At 39.2% G+C, this 17,319-nt stretch overlaps 1 protein-coding gene across 1 annotated transcript in view; it reads left to right on the forward strand.

Annotated features, from left to right (window-relative positions):
- Positions 1-496: 496 nt before the first annotated feature.
- Positions 497-17,319, forward strand: part of cops8 (COP9 signalosome subunit 8) — a 48,776-nt gene continuing 31,953 nt past the window's right edge. The window contains exons 1-3 of the mRNA XM_062067804.1: positions 497-643; positions 1,531-1,601; positions 1,970-2,018. Of these exons, the coding sequence (XP_061923788.1) occupies positions 572-643; positions 1,531-1,601; positions 1,970-2,018 (192 nt within the window). The 5' untranslated portion in view covers positions 497-571. The remainder of the gene's footprint in view (positions 644-1,530; positions 1,602-1,969; positions 2,019-17,319) is intronic.

Here is a 17,319-nt window from a genome sequence, read left to right on the forward strand (position 1 = left end):
ACATCAATTTCCAATACTGAAAATGTTAAAGTTTATTTCTTGTCAGGACGCAGATATGTATTTAAGATATGCCTGGTTTAGAAAAACATCAGCATTTAAAAAAAATAAAAAACATTGCGATGGCAGTCGACAGCGCCCCCTTGCGCCATTCATTACAATGACAAAAGACTGAAAGTGGGTGAAATTGTTCATTTTTTTTGATTGCTTGAGACTTTTATTAGTAGGTTGCACAGTGAAGTACATATTCCGTACAATTGACCACTAAATGGTAACACCCGAATACGTTTTTCAACTTGTTTAAGTCGGGGTCCATTTTTATATTCATATTCTCTTTTAGGTAGTACGTTATGTAAGCATGTTTTTATACACTATGTAATATAATTTTTTTAGACAAAACATTAATAAAACATTCATATATCACAGCACCTGACGTCGCAGAATTTCCGTCATAAATTACATACCGGTAAAATATTGCGAATTCAGGAAGTGACGTAGTATTCGCGCATGCGTAGACCAATCGCGGAAAGAGGCAGTGAGGCACCACAACACCGCCTTTATCTTCGTCGTCACCATGCCTGCTGCGGTGATTATGGAAGAGAATTTTGACAAACTACTCGAACAAAGTGAAGCTCAAGAACTGGAGGTATTGTCACTAAATTGTATTTAATGTGCAAGCAAAGAAAAAGCGTATTTTGTGGAATGTGGGAAGAACTGAGGTGATACAGCTTTGTATGGCAAGCAAGCTAGCTAATGCTAACAAGAAGCTAAAAACAAGCGTCAATGTAATATCCATCCCATCCATTTCTACCGCTTATTTCCTTCGGGGTCGCGGGGGGCGCTGGAGCCTATCTCAGCTACAATCGGGGGGAAGGCGGGGTACACCCTGGACAAGTCGCCATCTCATTGCAATATGAGAATAAATAATGTTTTTATGGTCATCTCCACACCGTACATCAACATTTTATCTACTCCAAAATATTTCTAAAATGAGACTAGTCTAATAAAAGCATTAATATCAGTTTTCACTTGTACATATCAACCAAAAATGCTAAACATGTTCTCTTCGATTTGAGTTTGAATTGTATTTATATGGGTTGTGTGTGTGCTTTTGTTGTTTAATTTATTTTGCGTTTGATCTTGCAACATTTTTAATTTGCAGCATTTTTAAGATGTTTTTGGTCGGAGGTCATTTTGTTTGTAACATTTGGATGTTGCTGTTGGCCACGGTATTTGACTATTTATTTATTTATATGTATTCATACATGAACAATACATACACAACAATTGTAGAATAAAAGATAACGGACAGGAATCATTTAAGATATTTTGTCTCATTTTAGCAGCTCTTTGACACCCACAATTTAATGAAGCGGAAACTAATTACAATACAATAATGGAAAATAGAATATAGATTGTATATTTATTATTTACAATGGCTGATAAATATTACAGTATTTAAATATTGTTGTGCAAGTCAGGGAAAAAAAATCATTATTGTGTGCATGGGAACTCATTGTTTTGTTCCAACAGTCTCCAGGAGGCATTGCAGCACCTCAAGTGTATGCTCAACTGTTGGCGCTTTATCTACTACATAATGATATGTAAGTTCTATCTTGTACTTTTAAACTTTAATCATGTACTACTTAATGATGTGTAAGTTTTACATCCTGTACTTTTAAACTTTAGCTATATACTACATAACAATATGTAAAGTTTTACATTGTGTACTTTTAAACTTTAGTTATATATGACATTACAATATGTAAGTTTTACATATTTTGCTTTTCATTTATATTCAGCAAGTCACAAAGTGTTGATGTTTTGCTGTTCTTAAGTGGTATTAAAAAAGGTTTATGTTCTTCATAATACTGGTTTACATATGTATATGATTTAAAGGCTGTCCCGTTGAAATAGTTTTTACTCAGTAAGCAAACATTTTCCTGTCTGATGTAAATGTGCTTTTTTTTAGGAATAATGGCAGATATCTGTGGAAGCGAATTCCTCAGGCATTAAAAGCGGTAAGAGTTACACTTCCATCCAACAAATTATAATATTAGCTCGGTCAAAATTGATGGCACACAAGTATAGTGAGCTGTGTGCACAGAGCAGTAGGTTACATCAGAGTTCAATTAATCAAAGTTTACTTATAAGGGCTGCACAAGCCACAACACCCTCGGCTCAGATCCCACGTCAGGGCAAGAAAAAACTCAACCCAATGGGAACAACGAGAAACTTTGGAAGGGACCGCAGATGTGGGGATCCACCCCTGGGTGACCAGAGCAATGGATGCCGAGTGGATACGGTTAATAATTTGAGAGTCCAGTCCGTAGTGGGGCCAACAGGGGATCCTCTTGCACGTAGACACGTCGGGGCGCAGAGACGTCACCGACTGATGCATAAGGAGTAGTCACGCCGGGTCCCGACTTTGAACAGCTTGCGCATCATCCGTCTAGGCTGATTCGTGATCACCTGGTAACTTTTGCAGGCAGGAGAGGTGGGCAGAGCAGAAAAGAGAGACAGCAGATCAACTGGTCTAAAAAGGTCTATTTAAAGGCTAGATTATACAAATGAGTTTTAAGATGGCACTTAAATGCTTCTACTGAGGTAGCATCTCTAACTGTTAACGGTAGGGCATTCCAGAGTTCTGGAGCCCGAATTTTAAAAAAAGCTCTAAAGCCCACATACTTTTTTGGGGTCTGGGATTCACTAATAAGCCTGAGTTCTTTGAACTCAGATTTCTGGCCGGACCATATGGTACAATACAATCAGCAAGGTAGGATGGAGCTAGACTGTTTAGTATTTTGTACATAAGGAGTAAAACCTTAAAGTCGCATCTTAAGTGCACAGGAAGCCAGTGCAGGTGAGCCAGTATAGGTTATAATATGATCAAACTTTTTTGTTCTTGTCAAAAATGTAGCAGCCACATTTTGTACCAACTGTAATCTTTTAATGCTAGACTTAGGGAGAACCGAAAATTATACGTTACAGTAATAGAGACGTAACAAACGGTGGACAAAATGGGACACATTTTTGCGATATCACAGAGATTAAAGAAGGCTGTTTTAGTAACACTCTTGTGGGACTCAAATGAGAGAGTTGTGTCGAAGATAATAGCCAGATTCTTTACAGAGTCGCTTTGTGTAATTGTTTGGTTGTCAAATGTTAAGGTGGTATTATTAAATAAGTGCCAGTGTCTAGCAGGACCGATAATCAGCAAACAACCAACCAATCAGGGATGTTCTTATACGTGCAAGCCCGTCTTGGAAGGAAGAAGGGGAGGGGTTTAGTAGCCTATGGAGTTTTGAGAGAGAGTGGGAAGCGGGGGAGAACAAGGAACACAACAAATAAGCAATGTTTGGTCATTTTAAAGGGAAATAAGTGTTCATTTAGCTGCTGTGCAACTATTTTTTTGAGGATTTTTGTGATAAAGGGAAGGTGGAACACTGCTGGTAGTTTACCATAAGGTCAGGATCGAGGTTAGGTCTTTTGAGCAGAGGATGAATACCCGCTTTTTTGAAAGCGAGGAACAGCGCCAGAGGAAAGTGATGATTATATTTATATATTATATTATATATTTATATAATTATATTTAGCACTGATGGTCCTAATATTACAAACAGCCCCTTGATACGTTTCTCAGGAAGTGGGTCAAGTAAATATGTTGTTTGTTTGTCCCATTTACAAGTCGCAGGAATATTTCTGTTATTTCTTCAAAAAGAGAGAGATTATTTTGGAGGGCAGTATCCGTCGTACATAAATATGTATCTGCGTTAATAGAACCCAGTTGGAGCTGGGACGCGTTATCTTTAATCTCCTTTCTAATGAATGCAATGTTCTTATTAAAGAAATGTATAAAGTCATTAGCTGAGTGGGTGTAGCTACTGGGAGGGGGGGTTGTCCTTTGGAGGGTTAGTGATGCTACTGTACTGCACAAATATTTAGGTAAGCGCGTGTCTATAAGCTATTAAACTATCACTCCATGCTTGATGGAAAACCTCAAGTTTAGTCGCGCGCCTTTTACATTCCAGCTTTTTATATGATAGTTTAAGAGCTCTGGTTTCTTCTGTAAATCACAGGGTAGGTACATCTTTTAGGGGCCTTTTTTAGCTTTAGCGGTGTTATTCTATCAATGTCAATGCACAGAGAATTGTTAAAGTTGTTAGTGAGGTTATCGATAGAGCCCACATAATTTGTGAATGGTGCCATTACTAAAGGCAGTAGGCCAACAAGAGTCGTAGCTGTGACAGCATTAATATTGCGGATGCTAAAGCATTGGTTATTAGTAGCTTGTTGACAATGAGTCAGAACTTCAAATTTTATAAGGTCATGATCGGACATTACTTTAGTGTACGGGAGTATCATAGGTTGTGACACCGGGACAAGGACTAGGTCTATCGTATTACCGTTGCGATGCATGGGTTCATTTATTATTTGTGTAAGACCACAGTTATCAATTATGGTCTGGAGCGCCACGCACGGAGGGTCTGACGGGGTAATTATATGGATATTAGTATCCTTCATTATAATTATATTATCTGCGTGCGTTACTAGATCGGCGACATCCTCTGAAAATTCACTGATAAAGTCCGGATAGGGCCCAGAGGGGCGATAGACAACAGCCAGATAGAGAGGTAGCGGTCTGACAGACCTCCTAGTAACCTCAAAAAAAAAAAATTTATTACTTAGGTTAGGGGGTAAGGTTGAGGTTTTCATTGTATATTAGTGCGACCCCTCCACCCCTTTTAAAGGGGACGGGCAATATGTGCACTCAAATAGTTAGGAGGAGATGTCTCGTTAAGCGGGAAAAATTAATCTGGTTTTAGCCAAGTTTTGCTGAGACAAATGATGTTAAAATTGTTGTCTCCAATGACCTCTCTTAACATATAACATTTTGGGAGACAATGATCTGATGTTTAAAAAGCCCATATTATAGGTAGTGGGCTGTTTAGAGGATTTTTTGTTAATGTTATCTGTATTACTGATATTAATAACGTTCAGTTTATTTTGTGTTGCGCGCCTTAAATAATTTCGATCGCATCTAGGAATTGATATGATGGGGATCTTGAGATTGTTTGCTTGGTGCTGCGATAGATCGAACGTGTCATATTTTGCCCCTTAGTAGAATGCATGTCCGCCTCTGGCACAGTCACTACAGAAAAAAAACTTTATGTGAGTTATGTATTATTCTACCAGAAATGCTCTGTGTGCAGGAATTTTCCAGCCTGCTGCTGGTTAGTTCTAGCTTAACTGACTCCTCACTCGGACTAACAGACACTGTAATTGCCTGTGTCCGAGCCTGCTTAGTTAGTCAAACTTGACTCAAATAGTAATCTATATTTCTGGAAAGAGTGATGGTGCCTTCCCGGTTTGGGTGAAGGCCGTCCTCCCTCAGCAAGCCCGGTTTTCCCCAGAAAGAGGGCCAATTATCAATGAAGGTTAGTCCTTGTTCTCTACAAAAATGAGCGAGCCACTTGTTAAGCGAGACTAATCTGCTATACTTCTCATCATTGCCTCTCGCAGGTGGGGGCCCAGAGACAAGTACTCGATGCAGAGATATATTTCTAGCGAAATTACAAGACCGATCTATGTTCCTCTTTGTAATCTCCGACTGTCTCATCATAGTGTAATTGGAGCCGACGTTTACAACTATGTTCGCGTAGCAAGTGGTGCGATTAGCCTGTCATAAGTGTTTCTAGGCCTGTTGCGAGTCAGCTCCTTAAGACTAGCTTCAATGTCAGGTGCTCTGGCCTTGGGAATACACTTAATTATGGCTGGTTTACTAAGATGTATGTTCCGGGTGATGGAGACTTGGGTGTAGGACTAGCTAAAGCGCTAAATCTGTTATGCGTCTCAACCGGTTCACCGTGGCTTGCAGGCCGCTTAGGGCTGCTACAAGCTGGGTTAGTCAGTTCGCTACAGCTAACGCTAGCAAATGTGTCCGTGGCATCTAAAGTTAGGAAATTACTTTGCTCTAACTGGCGGACACAGTCCTCCAACCTATCCATGAGAACAATGCATGAAGAGCAGGGAGCCATACTCAATTTGTTTCTTTCACCGAGTCGAGTTCTTGCTGTCTTCAGGGCAGTAGCAGCAGCGTGAGGGAGGAGATGCCTTTGGAGCGTATTTGCTTTCGACCGAGACAAGCTTAGCTTCATTAGTTTAACAGCTAGCTAGGTTGTTTCTTTCACAGAGTCGAGTTCTTGCTCTCTTCGTAACAGTAGCAGCAGCTTGAGGGAGGAGAAGCCTTCAGAGCGTAGTTGCTTTGAGCCGCGACTAGCTTAGCTAGCTAGCTGAGAGAGGGGTGGTGGAACAGAAAGTGGGTGCTTTGCAGGTTTGATAAGACTACTACATATGTTTGAGAAGGAATAAAGAAAGTTGTAAAACAATTAGAAGCACTCAAAAAGATAGTACTTAGCTTATTCGCGGCAGCAGCTAGCGTCAGCAGACATTTCCGGATGTGACGTCATCAAAAATTGACTAGCACGTGTGATTACAAAAGCCAACAGCAAAGCAGAGTTATTTGTGTAAAATGGTAAATGCAAGTTAAAGTAATTGTTGCTGTAGAATAAACAATGTAATGTATGACTGAAGATAATGGATGGAAATTAGTATCATGCTTTCAGCGATGTCATGACCAGCATCTGGATGCATCAAGGAGGGTAGCGTTTGTAAACATTGTGGTGAAAGTAGGGCTGGGCGATTATGGCTGAAAACTCTAACACAATATAAGTTTTTTATATTGATCGATATCAATATTTATTTATATTTTTTGTGGCTTATCTAAATAAGCCTGCCAATAAATACTGTAAGTCAATTTCCAATTTACCAAGGGTGCTATTTATCATCTATCCATCCATTTTTCTACCGCTTGTCCCTTTCAGGGTAGCGTGGGGTGCTGGATAAGGCTGAAACGACGCGTCGACATAGTCGACGTCATCGGTTACGTAAATACGTCGACGCCGTTTTTGTGCGTCGACGCGTCGCATATTTACGTCACACTACCATCATGGCGGAGCGCAAAGCAGACGATGCGAGCGGTGCGAGCGAGGGGAAAAAAGCATGCCAAAAGTAGTCAAAAGTGTGGGAGTATTTCAATAAACGGCCTAATAATGTTGTTGTATGCACACTGTGTCGAGCGGAAATGGCCTATCATAGCACAACGGCTATGGACGAACATTTGAAAAGACAACACCCGACAGCGTTCTTGTCATCACAATCAACTAGTCCGCGTGAGTATACACTACCGTTCAAAAGTTTGGGGTCACCCAAACACTTTTGTGGAATAGCCTTCATTTCTAAGAACAAGAATAGACTGTCGAGTTTCAGATGAAAGTTCTCTTTTTCTGGCCATTTTGAGTGTTTAATTGACCCCACAAATGTGATGCTCCAGAAACTCAATCTGCTCAAAGGAAGTCAGTTTTGTAGCTTCTGTAACGAGCTAAACTGTTTTCAGATGTGTGAACATGATTACACAAGGGTTTTCTAATCATCAATTAGCCTTCTGAGCCAATGAGCAAACACATTGTACCATTAGAACACTGGAGTGATAGTTGCTGGAAATGGGCCTCATACACCTATGTAGATTTTGCACCAAAAACCAGACATTTGCAGCTAGAATAGTCATTTACCACATTAGCAATGTATAGAGTGTATTTCTTTAAAGTTAAGACTAGTTTAAAGTTATCTTCATTGAAAAGTACAGTGCTTTTCCTTCAAAAATAAGGACATTTCAATGTGACCCCAAACTTTTGAACGGTAGTGTACGTTGTCATCATTACACAAAAACATGAATGTGTCTTTTGTATCTGCGTTGTAAATTCATAAACTAAAGCACCGTTTCGCTCTGAGAGGCGCGTTTGGCGTGCCTGTTCAGTGTTTACAAAGATGCGCTCCTCTTTAACGCTAACATTAATTAGTTGTGCAAATACCTTTTACAACATTAACAGTTACATATACTATGTACAAACGAACAATTAACTTTCACTTTAATCATACTATCATCATCATCATCATCGGTCTTACCTCTTAGTTCCAGCCACATCGACCCCTTCTGAGCGCCTATTTTCAGCTGCTGTGAATATTGTAAACAAGAAAAGAACCAGCCTCACCCCAGAGCATGTAGACATGCTAACCAACGTTCCCTCTAAGGTGCGCACCGCTCACGCGTCCTCTGCGCACAGCAAATTAATGCCGCGCAGGAAATCAAAAATCCCATCTGAACTTTAAACAAAATAAACACATTACAATTTATTCTGTATGATTTTGCAATGCAACTCTGAGTGACAGGTGACAACAAGAGTGGCCCCAATGAATAAAACAATCTTTGTCAACACAGTTCAATTATCGTCTGTCGAGACACTTTACGGACAGGAATTCCATCAATCACTTTATTGAGCAAAACTGTTTGTAACCACACCAAAAACATGAGTAAAAAAAACTTTTATCTATAAAAACTGGTCATTTACTGCCATACAAACCAGGCTTAAACCAACGTTATCATCCGTCATATCAACAGAAGCCGCTCGCTCGCTCACCTGCACCAACACACCCACTCATGGCACTTAGCCAGTGCTGCGTTTATGGCCACACAAAAAGTCGGACAACCCCAACGCCACACAATGTAAATTTCAGGTTGTAACACTCTGACTCCACAATCAGATGTGTGCTTATTTTACTGCCATTTATTAAGAATGTTAATCTAAGGATATTATTCATGAAATATTGTCACTAGATTTCATATATGCTAATAAAAAGATGTATTTTACAGACAGAACGTTACAGGAACTAAATGTAATCTCTGAAAGGGGTAACATTTCTTTTAAAGACAGGACCCGCAGCCAGACATACAATACTAGCACATAGGTCATGAAAAACATGTTTTTTTGTTATTGTCATTGTAAGAGGGCAACATCACTTATATCAAAAAATTATTTTAATAAAACATTTAAATTGTTATGATGTCAGGTTTGGGACAGGTGTGACGCTGGTGTGGCCACAGTGTGCACGTCAGATGTTGCTCACATGTGCTCCACTGAATGCTCAGGGAGTTTGTGCGTTTGCTCACACACATGAAAAATAAGAGGGAACTGTTAGTCACTCACTTGAATGAGTAGAATTGGTTATTGTGTACTGTGTTGGACTGGATGTTTATTTTGCACATTTTAAAAGCAATACTTAATGTTTACAGTGCTCCAGAATATTTAGATTGGCACTTTTTTGTGCTGGATGTTTATCTTTATTTTTGCACATTTTAAAGCTAAATAAGCAATACTTTTACTTCTGTTGAAATGTTTACACTGTTGTTACAGAATATTTCGTTTTGCACTTTTTTGTATTGGATGTTTATCTTTATTTTTGTACATTTTAAAGCAAAATAAGCAATACTTTTACTTTTGAAATGCTTATACTATTGCAGAATATTAAGATTTGCACTGGATGTTTACTTTTATATTTGCACATTAAAAAGCAAATAAGCTACTTTCAATTTTGTTAAATGTTAAAAGTTTTAAATGTTTACATTGTTACAGAATATTTTGTCATGTTGTTCTCAATGTTGACTGAGTGGCCATACTTTTTTTTTTGTAAATAAAAGCCATGCCTTTTGAAAAAACTGGCCTACATTTATTTTTTCATCTTCATTTTAAATAAAAAAAATAATCGGTAAAAGGAAAAATAATCTATAGATTAATCAGGAAAAAAATAATCTATAGATTAATCGATTAATCGAATAAAAAAAATCTATAGATTAATCGATAGAAAAATAATCGTTAGCTGCAGCCTTAGTGCTGGAGCCTCTCCTATCTGCATTCGGGTGGAAGGCAGGGTACACCCTGGACAATTCGCCACCTCATTGCAGGGCCACACAGATAGACAGACAACATTCACATTCACACACTAGGGCCAATTTTAGTGTTGCCGATCAACCTATCCCCAGGTGCATATCTTTGCTATTTATCAGTGGAGAAGATTTCTGGTAGCCTGCTTGGATGAGGGCGGCTAAGTTGGTTAAATCGGTTTGTTGTATTACTGCTCTTGTTGGGGACGACTGCTCTGCATACCTTGCAGATTACTTTGGTCTGACAAAATAATGCCACACTGTTGAGGTGACTTTTCAAGTTTTGTCGACAATTTCGTCGCTCTATGCAGCACTCATTTTTACTTTCTGTTGTATAAGTAGATTTGAAGGTTGTTGCAGTTTTGAGACACTAGATGTGAGTAGTGTAAAAGTTGTAGAGCTGTGTATAGGTTATATCCTGTCACGTGACTTTTGAACGCAAGTAGACAAGTTGGTTAGCCACCAAACCAATATGGCTACTGTTCAGCAAACAAAGAGCAAACTATCTGAGTACCAAAGAGCCTAGATCTTGCTATTAAAAGCAGATATGAGCAAAAATTCTAACTATGCGATGGAATCTATCCCTATACATTATCAAAAATAAGATTTGTCGAGTGATCGCAAAGATTATCCGTCAGTTGTATTACCAGACATGTCAGACTATCTGGTGCAGCAGACATCATTTTACACAATAAAACAAAAGAAGGCTGGGAAAAGCGTGGATGTCTACAACTTGTTTGTGTGTTGCTGGGTCAAGGAAATTAGTATCAAGATGTTCCCGGATAAATATGCATCGCTTTGCTCGGGTAAGGTTGCATTTCATGATTTAACTTGGTGTCTACAGCCATGTTTGTTGCCTTATTGTTATTAAACGCGCTGCTTACAAATACACTTGTTTTCCCCGTCCTTATCAAAATATAACTATAGATCTCAACATTGTGTATGTGCTCAAATGTTCATTTATGATTGCGTCCTTTGGTGACATCTAAACTCCTTACATTTGCTTTCTTTTATTTAGACTCGCCGAGTTGGTGGTTTACGAAACACTTCAGGGTTTCCCGCAGCGCTTTGTTGTTAAGGCGGCCGCCTTAACAACAAAGAGCCACCGCCTAAACTAAAGTCTTAACAAGCTGCTCCGCTTAGTTCTGCCTCTGCCTCTGTCAGTACGTCTCTGCAGCACCCAGCATGTCCCACCCACAGAACCATCTGATTGGTTACACGCAGAGCGGTAACAGCCAATCAGCAGTGCGTATTCAGAGCGCATATAACAGCCAATCAGCAGTGCGTATTCAGAGCACATGTAACAGTGCTCAGGCAGGCAGAGAGGAGAGACGGTGGGGTGAGCAGAAAGGTGTTTAGCAGGTGAGCATAATGCAGCGGACTCTCCCCAAATTATAATAAACACTTCCAAGTCAACTACTAGTAACATCACTATGAGCCCGTTGACGTTCTAGAAACATAAGCGGCAGCTCAGCTCGCTCGCAGTCCTTGAGGTGAATGCTGATTAGCTTTTAGCGTAACGTTAGCTCACTGTGCGGTGTGTGTGCGTGCGTGCGTGTGTTACGGACAGCAAAGCCCTGTCTGTCTGAGCGAAAGACAAGCATTATTGACCTACAGTTAACAATTCACTTTACCTTTTTCTGTGTTGATTGAGCTGTGTTGAAGCAGCAAAAAAGGACATTATGTTAAATGAAGCATTTCCTGAAGCTGTCTCTGATAGTTGATATAATAATGTAACTGCATCATAGAGCCTACATGAACTCCATGGTGTTCAGGGATGAATAGTCTCTCCTATTGCTATTGTACTATTTTTTTCAGCTATAGTTACATTAATCATTAGTAACGTAGCAGCTTAGTTTTGAATGGCAGGGTCCCTGCTATCACATGTTGATAAAAATATAACATTTACATAATAAAAATCAACTACAGGCTTCCCAAATGCTGTAATAAATTAAGCATGATGAGTTGAACATATGAGCATGTGGCTCCACTTTTAACTCTTTTTTTCAAACGCTTATTGCAAACGCTTACTTACAGTAAGTCATTAATTTGACTTTGTAAGTCATTTTTTTTACTTAGTAAGCCATTATTTTGTCCTTATTGTGACTTAGTAAATTACTGAGTAATAATAATGACGTACTTAGTATCTCAGGTAACTAGGACTGTTTTGTTTTTACTTTACGGAAAAAATATCGAGATATATATCGTATATCGCCATTCAGCAAATGGAGCGGAAAACACAACCAAAAGTTGTAGGCTTCTTCACGCGACGAAGCCGGCCTACTTCACCGCAGTCTGTAGTCTATGCCCCCCAGACTGTGGTGGCAGCGACGAGGTGGAGACGTGATGGCGACAGGCCGAGTTCCATCGATTCTTACACCCACCCACCCCCTTCCTCGGTCCCCTTCCCATGGAGAGTCACCACCTTAACTAACACATTTTCTGGGGGAAACACTGCACTTGTAGCAAAAATGCGTTTTAAGAACTCTGAAACAATATAAAATACAAATAATATCAAGATAATACTTAAATGGGAAATACTAAATGTTAAAATTATAGCAAACCTTTAACAAAGTGATTACTGCAAACTTGTGCTTTCTTCAACTTTGCTCCTTTTGACTGGAGTGCGTGCCCCTTTTCTCGTCCTCCTTAATAAAATCTTGACATCTTTTGCCCTTCTTGATTACCTCTCAAGGAACTCATAAGAAACTTGTATCCTTTTTGCGATTTGAACGGTTCCAACAGCCTAAAACACGCAAGCATAGGGCTTTTTTTTTTTTGAGAAAGGTAAAATGCCGCCCAGAACACTATGACAACAGATGCTCTCAGGCCCACCACTTCGAGCCTCACATGATTAATAAGCCGGATGTGATGTCCGGTGAATACAACCTACAGGGAGAGTTTGGCCAAACCGGTTTCAGGTGATCTCAATGATTGCTCAAAAGGCACTCTTGTGACTTCAGAGCGCCATGATGGCTACCAACTTTCTCACGAGACATTTGTGTGCTGCTTAGGGGCTAACAAAGCCGTCCGGTTAACAGTTGAAGACCTATTTTTACAATTGTAAAGACAAAATTTCGGACGACCATTAGAACAGAAGCTGCATTGGCTGCAGAATGGAGAACTGAACAGAGCTGCGGTATTGACACCATTTTCTCTAGGTGAGTGGCTCGTGAACCCAGATGTTGATTTCAGTTTAGGAGGGTTATCAAATCTTGCCAATGAAAGTTTGCAGCTGATGGGAGTTTAAAAGCTGTAGCAATGGGAATCTAAAACCGGTTCTCAGTGTATCAATTCAATTCCTTGGAATCACATGCCAATGTTTTCAAACGACTCCCTTATCGATGCCAGTGGTTGGGAATGACGCAATAGCGTCTCCTTTCATCCCGGCAGAGAAGTGTACAAGCAATGACTAAGTTTGTGATTTAAAGCTTGCACCCGTTTTCCACAGTGCTACTGATTTTCAAGAAGTGAAAATGAATTGTAGTCGGAGAAAAGTTGCATGTTTTCCAGTTATATCTATTATTTAGGTGAATCTCATAAAATTAGAATATCGTGTAAAAGTCCATTCATGTCAGCAGTTCAACTTCCAATGTGAAACTAATGTGTAATATTACCTCATTACATGCAAAGTAACATATGTCAAGCTTGTATTTATTATAATTTTTAAGATCATGCTAACAGTTTTTAACGACCCCACTTTTTCTTAGATTTTCAATTAAAGGTTGTCATAAACTAAGCCATAATCATCTAAATTAAATCAAAAGAAGGCTTGAAATATCTTGTTTTGCATGTTATGTATATGATAGTTTCATTTTGTAAATCTAAACAAACCATTGTAATATTTTGAGTGTCACCATTTTTTTTAGGAGATGACAAAAGATTCTTAAACATTTTTAAAATATTAATATTTTAGTTTTTTCTTGCTCTGATGCGGGATCTGAGTGTGGCATGTGTAGCCCTTTGAGACACTTGTGATTAAGGGCTATATAAATAAACTTTGATTAATTGATTGAATATAAATATTACATTCTTAAGGAATTTTCATGTTTTATTTTGTTAAATTCTACAAAATAATAGTTATTTCTTATATTTATTTTCTATTCTATGTGCCTCTTAAGACCTCACCGTTGGCTTTGTAAGGTCATCTAAGCTCTAAACTAAACAGATTTGATGGGAATCTAAATTTTTGCTCTCTTTTTTCCATATAAGAATTAATGAGAGAACCGTTAAAGAACCGAATAGTTAAGCAGAATCAAAAGTAGAATCGGAACCGGAAAAATCTTATTAATTCCCATTCCTACTGCCAAGGCATGGCTCGTCTTCGGACTGTGAGTAAAAACTTAATTGGAATCCTTATTAAAATATAAGTTATACATTTATTTGTGAGTCTGCCACTGATAAATGTATTAATGTTTAAATTGATCGATTCACACATTTGTTTGTTTAGACGTGCCAAGTGCTTGTTAGTTTGTTTTGTGATTCACAAGTCGAGTGGTTTGTCCACAGCTGATGAGGATTTTCAGGCATGTGAAATGTCCACGTAAACGTGGAAATCTGCCTTTTTAAACATTCCCTTTTGTGTTTTTTAAATGAAATATCAATAAAAATACAAACGCTCCCCTTAGCCTTAGGTATTCTCTGTTCTTCTTGCTTAATTGCGGCACTGCTGCACTAGGTTGCAGAACGGGGAGAGGATCAGGAGCACCAAAGCAAGCTCGCTAGTTAACTAACCAGCGAGCTAGCATGTTGTTGCCTCCGTTTGCTCTCCGTGTCATAATGTTGACGGCTGTCTACATTGCAGCTAATCATTTTTGAAATATTATAATTAAAACACTGTTAGTTCTGAACTAGTTGTAGTTGTAGAGTATGTATTATTAGCCAGGAAGAAGGTTTATTTTTGATGTAAGTCACAACACCGGAAATATATTACCTGAGGGGGCGTGGCTACAGGATAGCGTTGCCAAATGGGAAATGTTTTTTGAGTTTTTTGCATTCATGTTACAATATATAATTTTGCATTACATTTTTAATATTAATAGTGTTAGTAAATTTTTGGTCGTTGTGTATTTCTGATATACATTGCGCCGGCGGGATCGCGTTAGAGAGCCAGCTGGTGACTTAACACTGCTTGAATGTAGCGGCAGAGTGCATCAAATACTGCCACTAAATTGCCCCAAAATTATACTTTGGTGCAATAAAAAACATGTTTTATTGTAAGTTTATGAGCTGGAGTATGTTTAGAGCTATATTTAGATGTATTATTTTGGTTGATTTCGTCAGGAAACTAATGTTGGAAAAAGTGCAATTGCATGCTTGCGGGCACACGTCATTGGGAGCAAAGAAAGCTCCTCGTCGAGTTGGCCATACTCTCTCTATACGCGGCTCTGAGCTATATAGAACACTACACAGAGTAGTTTGGGGAAGCTACTAGTTGGACCGTGACATTCAGGATGTTGCCGCACTGTCTGCATTAAAACAAACCAAACTAAAGACAAGTTTCTGTTGTTGAGTTGTCATATTAAGATATCAGTTTCTCTCCTCACTCCATGCGGAGAATCAACAGCGAGATGGCAAGATGGCGCAACCGACTTGATAGTTGACACTGTTACCTGAGTGGCTGTTGGCGTGTCCTTCCCCTTGCTTACTAATCACTTTCTGTTTTGTTGGATTACCACAGCGCGAGTGCCTTTGATCATGCTTTGACCATGCCTTGCTTCGCCACTTCCATTTTTTTCTGACCAAAAAAATTAAAATAATAATAATATATATATATATATGATATACGATATATCAGGGGTCCTCAAGTACAAATCTTGAAGGTCCACAAATGTTATTTTGAAACAGGCTGGGTCCGTTTATTATCGGTCAAGCTTATATAGTAGCAGGAGGTAGGTAGTAGTTTAACATTTTCTTAAAATTAACACAATTAAAATAAATATCCAATAAAATACATGAAAGATTTTCTTTGAAACAAAAATAAGTAAGAACTTAAATAAAACGTTCAGTTTTAACAAAAAATAAATACTTTTAAACACAACCCTCCTATCTCTGGTAAACAAATGACCTCAACAGATCTCATTCATGTGCAAATATAACTATGGTACAGTACATCCCCATTGTGTAAAACACAGCTGCTCAATGGGAGAATTGGGCTCTGGGGTTTGAAGCCAAGACTTTGAACTTTGGCACAAAAGGTGTGATGGCCAGGCGGAGACACTGATCCAGGTGTTCATTGGTCAGTCTGCTGCGGTACTTGTTCTTCACAATGTTCATTGCAGAGAAGGCAGACTCACAGCTGTATGTTGAGCCAAACATTGTGAGGATGTGACAGGCCATCTTATGCAGCAGAGGGAACTTGGAAGGAATGACCTGCTTTGACCAGAAGGTGATGGCGTCACACCCAAAACATCTTCAATAAACTCCCCCTTTTCCTCATCATAATACCTCACAAACACCAACAACTGAGCATTGTCAGTGGTGTCAGTGGACTCATCCACTGCTAGGGATATGCACTCTGCGTTTTTTATTCCATCACAAAGCTGCTTGGACAAATCACCAGCCAGTATTTCAGTACGTCTGGTAGCTGTGGCATCAGAGAGTGGGATTTGATTTATTTTAGCTGTCATTTCCTCCTTTTCTTTGCCTTCAAACATGGCACCCATCACTTCAGTCAAGCATTCTTTAATTATTTCTGCATCAGAGAATGGCTTCTTGTGTTTACCCAAAACCCATGCCATGAGTGAGCACTCTGTTGCTATTTGTTGTTGTGTCATAGATTTAACAAAAATCTTGCTTGATGTTTCATATGACTTTTTTAGCCTCGTGATTTCTTTTTTTCTTAGCTCTGAATCATGAGGAAATGTCTCTTCAAATTTGCGGTGCTCTTTCAGATAGTGACGTTTCCGATTTTCACTTTTCACCAGAGCAACAGTACTGTTGCATATTAGACACATTGGTCTGGTACTTGCAGTAGGTAGGATGAAAACATATTGCTCTGTCCATTCTTCCTTGAAACGTCGGTTTTTCCTGTCCACCTTTCTTTTACCATCCTGAGCCAACTTGGAGCATGCCATTGTGATTTGATTCACATAAAGTGACTGACGAGTGAACAGTTAGCGCAGTAGCGATACGAGACAACTGTGTGCCTGCAGTGAAAGGTTCCATGCATGTGGCATGAGCGCTGTATGCCCCAGGTGGTAACAGCCTATCAGCGCGTCGTTGTGATAGAGATGACAACCCATACTCTGATTGGCTGATTCCGCAGCCAATCAGAGTGGCGTTCTCTCGCTCTCACTCCGTCTCTCTCTCTTTCTCTCTCTGAGAGAGAGAGAGAGAGAGAGGGAGAGACAGAGTGAGTGAGACACAGAGAAGTGTAAACGAAACGTGGAGATATTTGACTAAAAACAACAAAGAACATTGACTTGCGCTAGCGATAATTCAAAGATAAATACAATTATTATATTTTTTTATAATAATTATAA

This window comes from Entelurus aequoreus, linkage group LG13 (genome assembly GCF_033978785.1).
Source record: "Entelurus aequoreus isolate RoL-2023_Sb linkage group LG13, RoL_Eaeq_v1.1, whole genome shotgun sequence".
NCBI classification, from domain to species: domain Eukaryota; kingdom Metazoa; phylum Chordata; class Actinopteri; order Syngnathiformes; family Syngnathidae; genus Entelurus; species Entelurus aequoreus.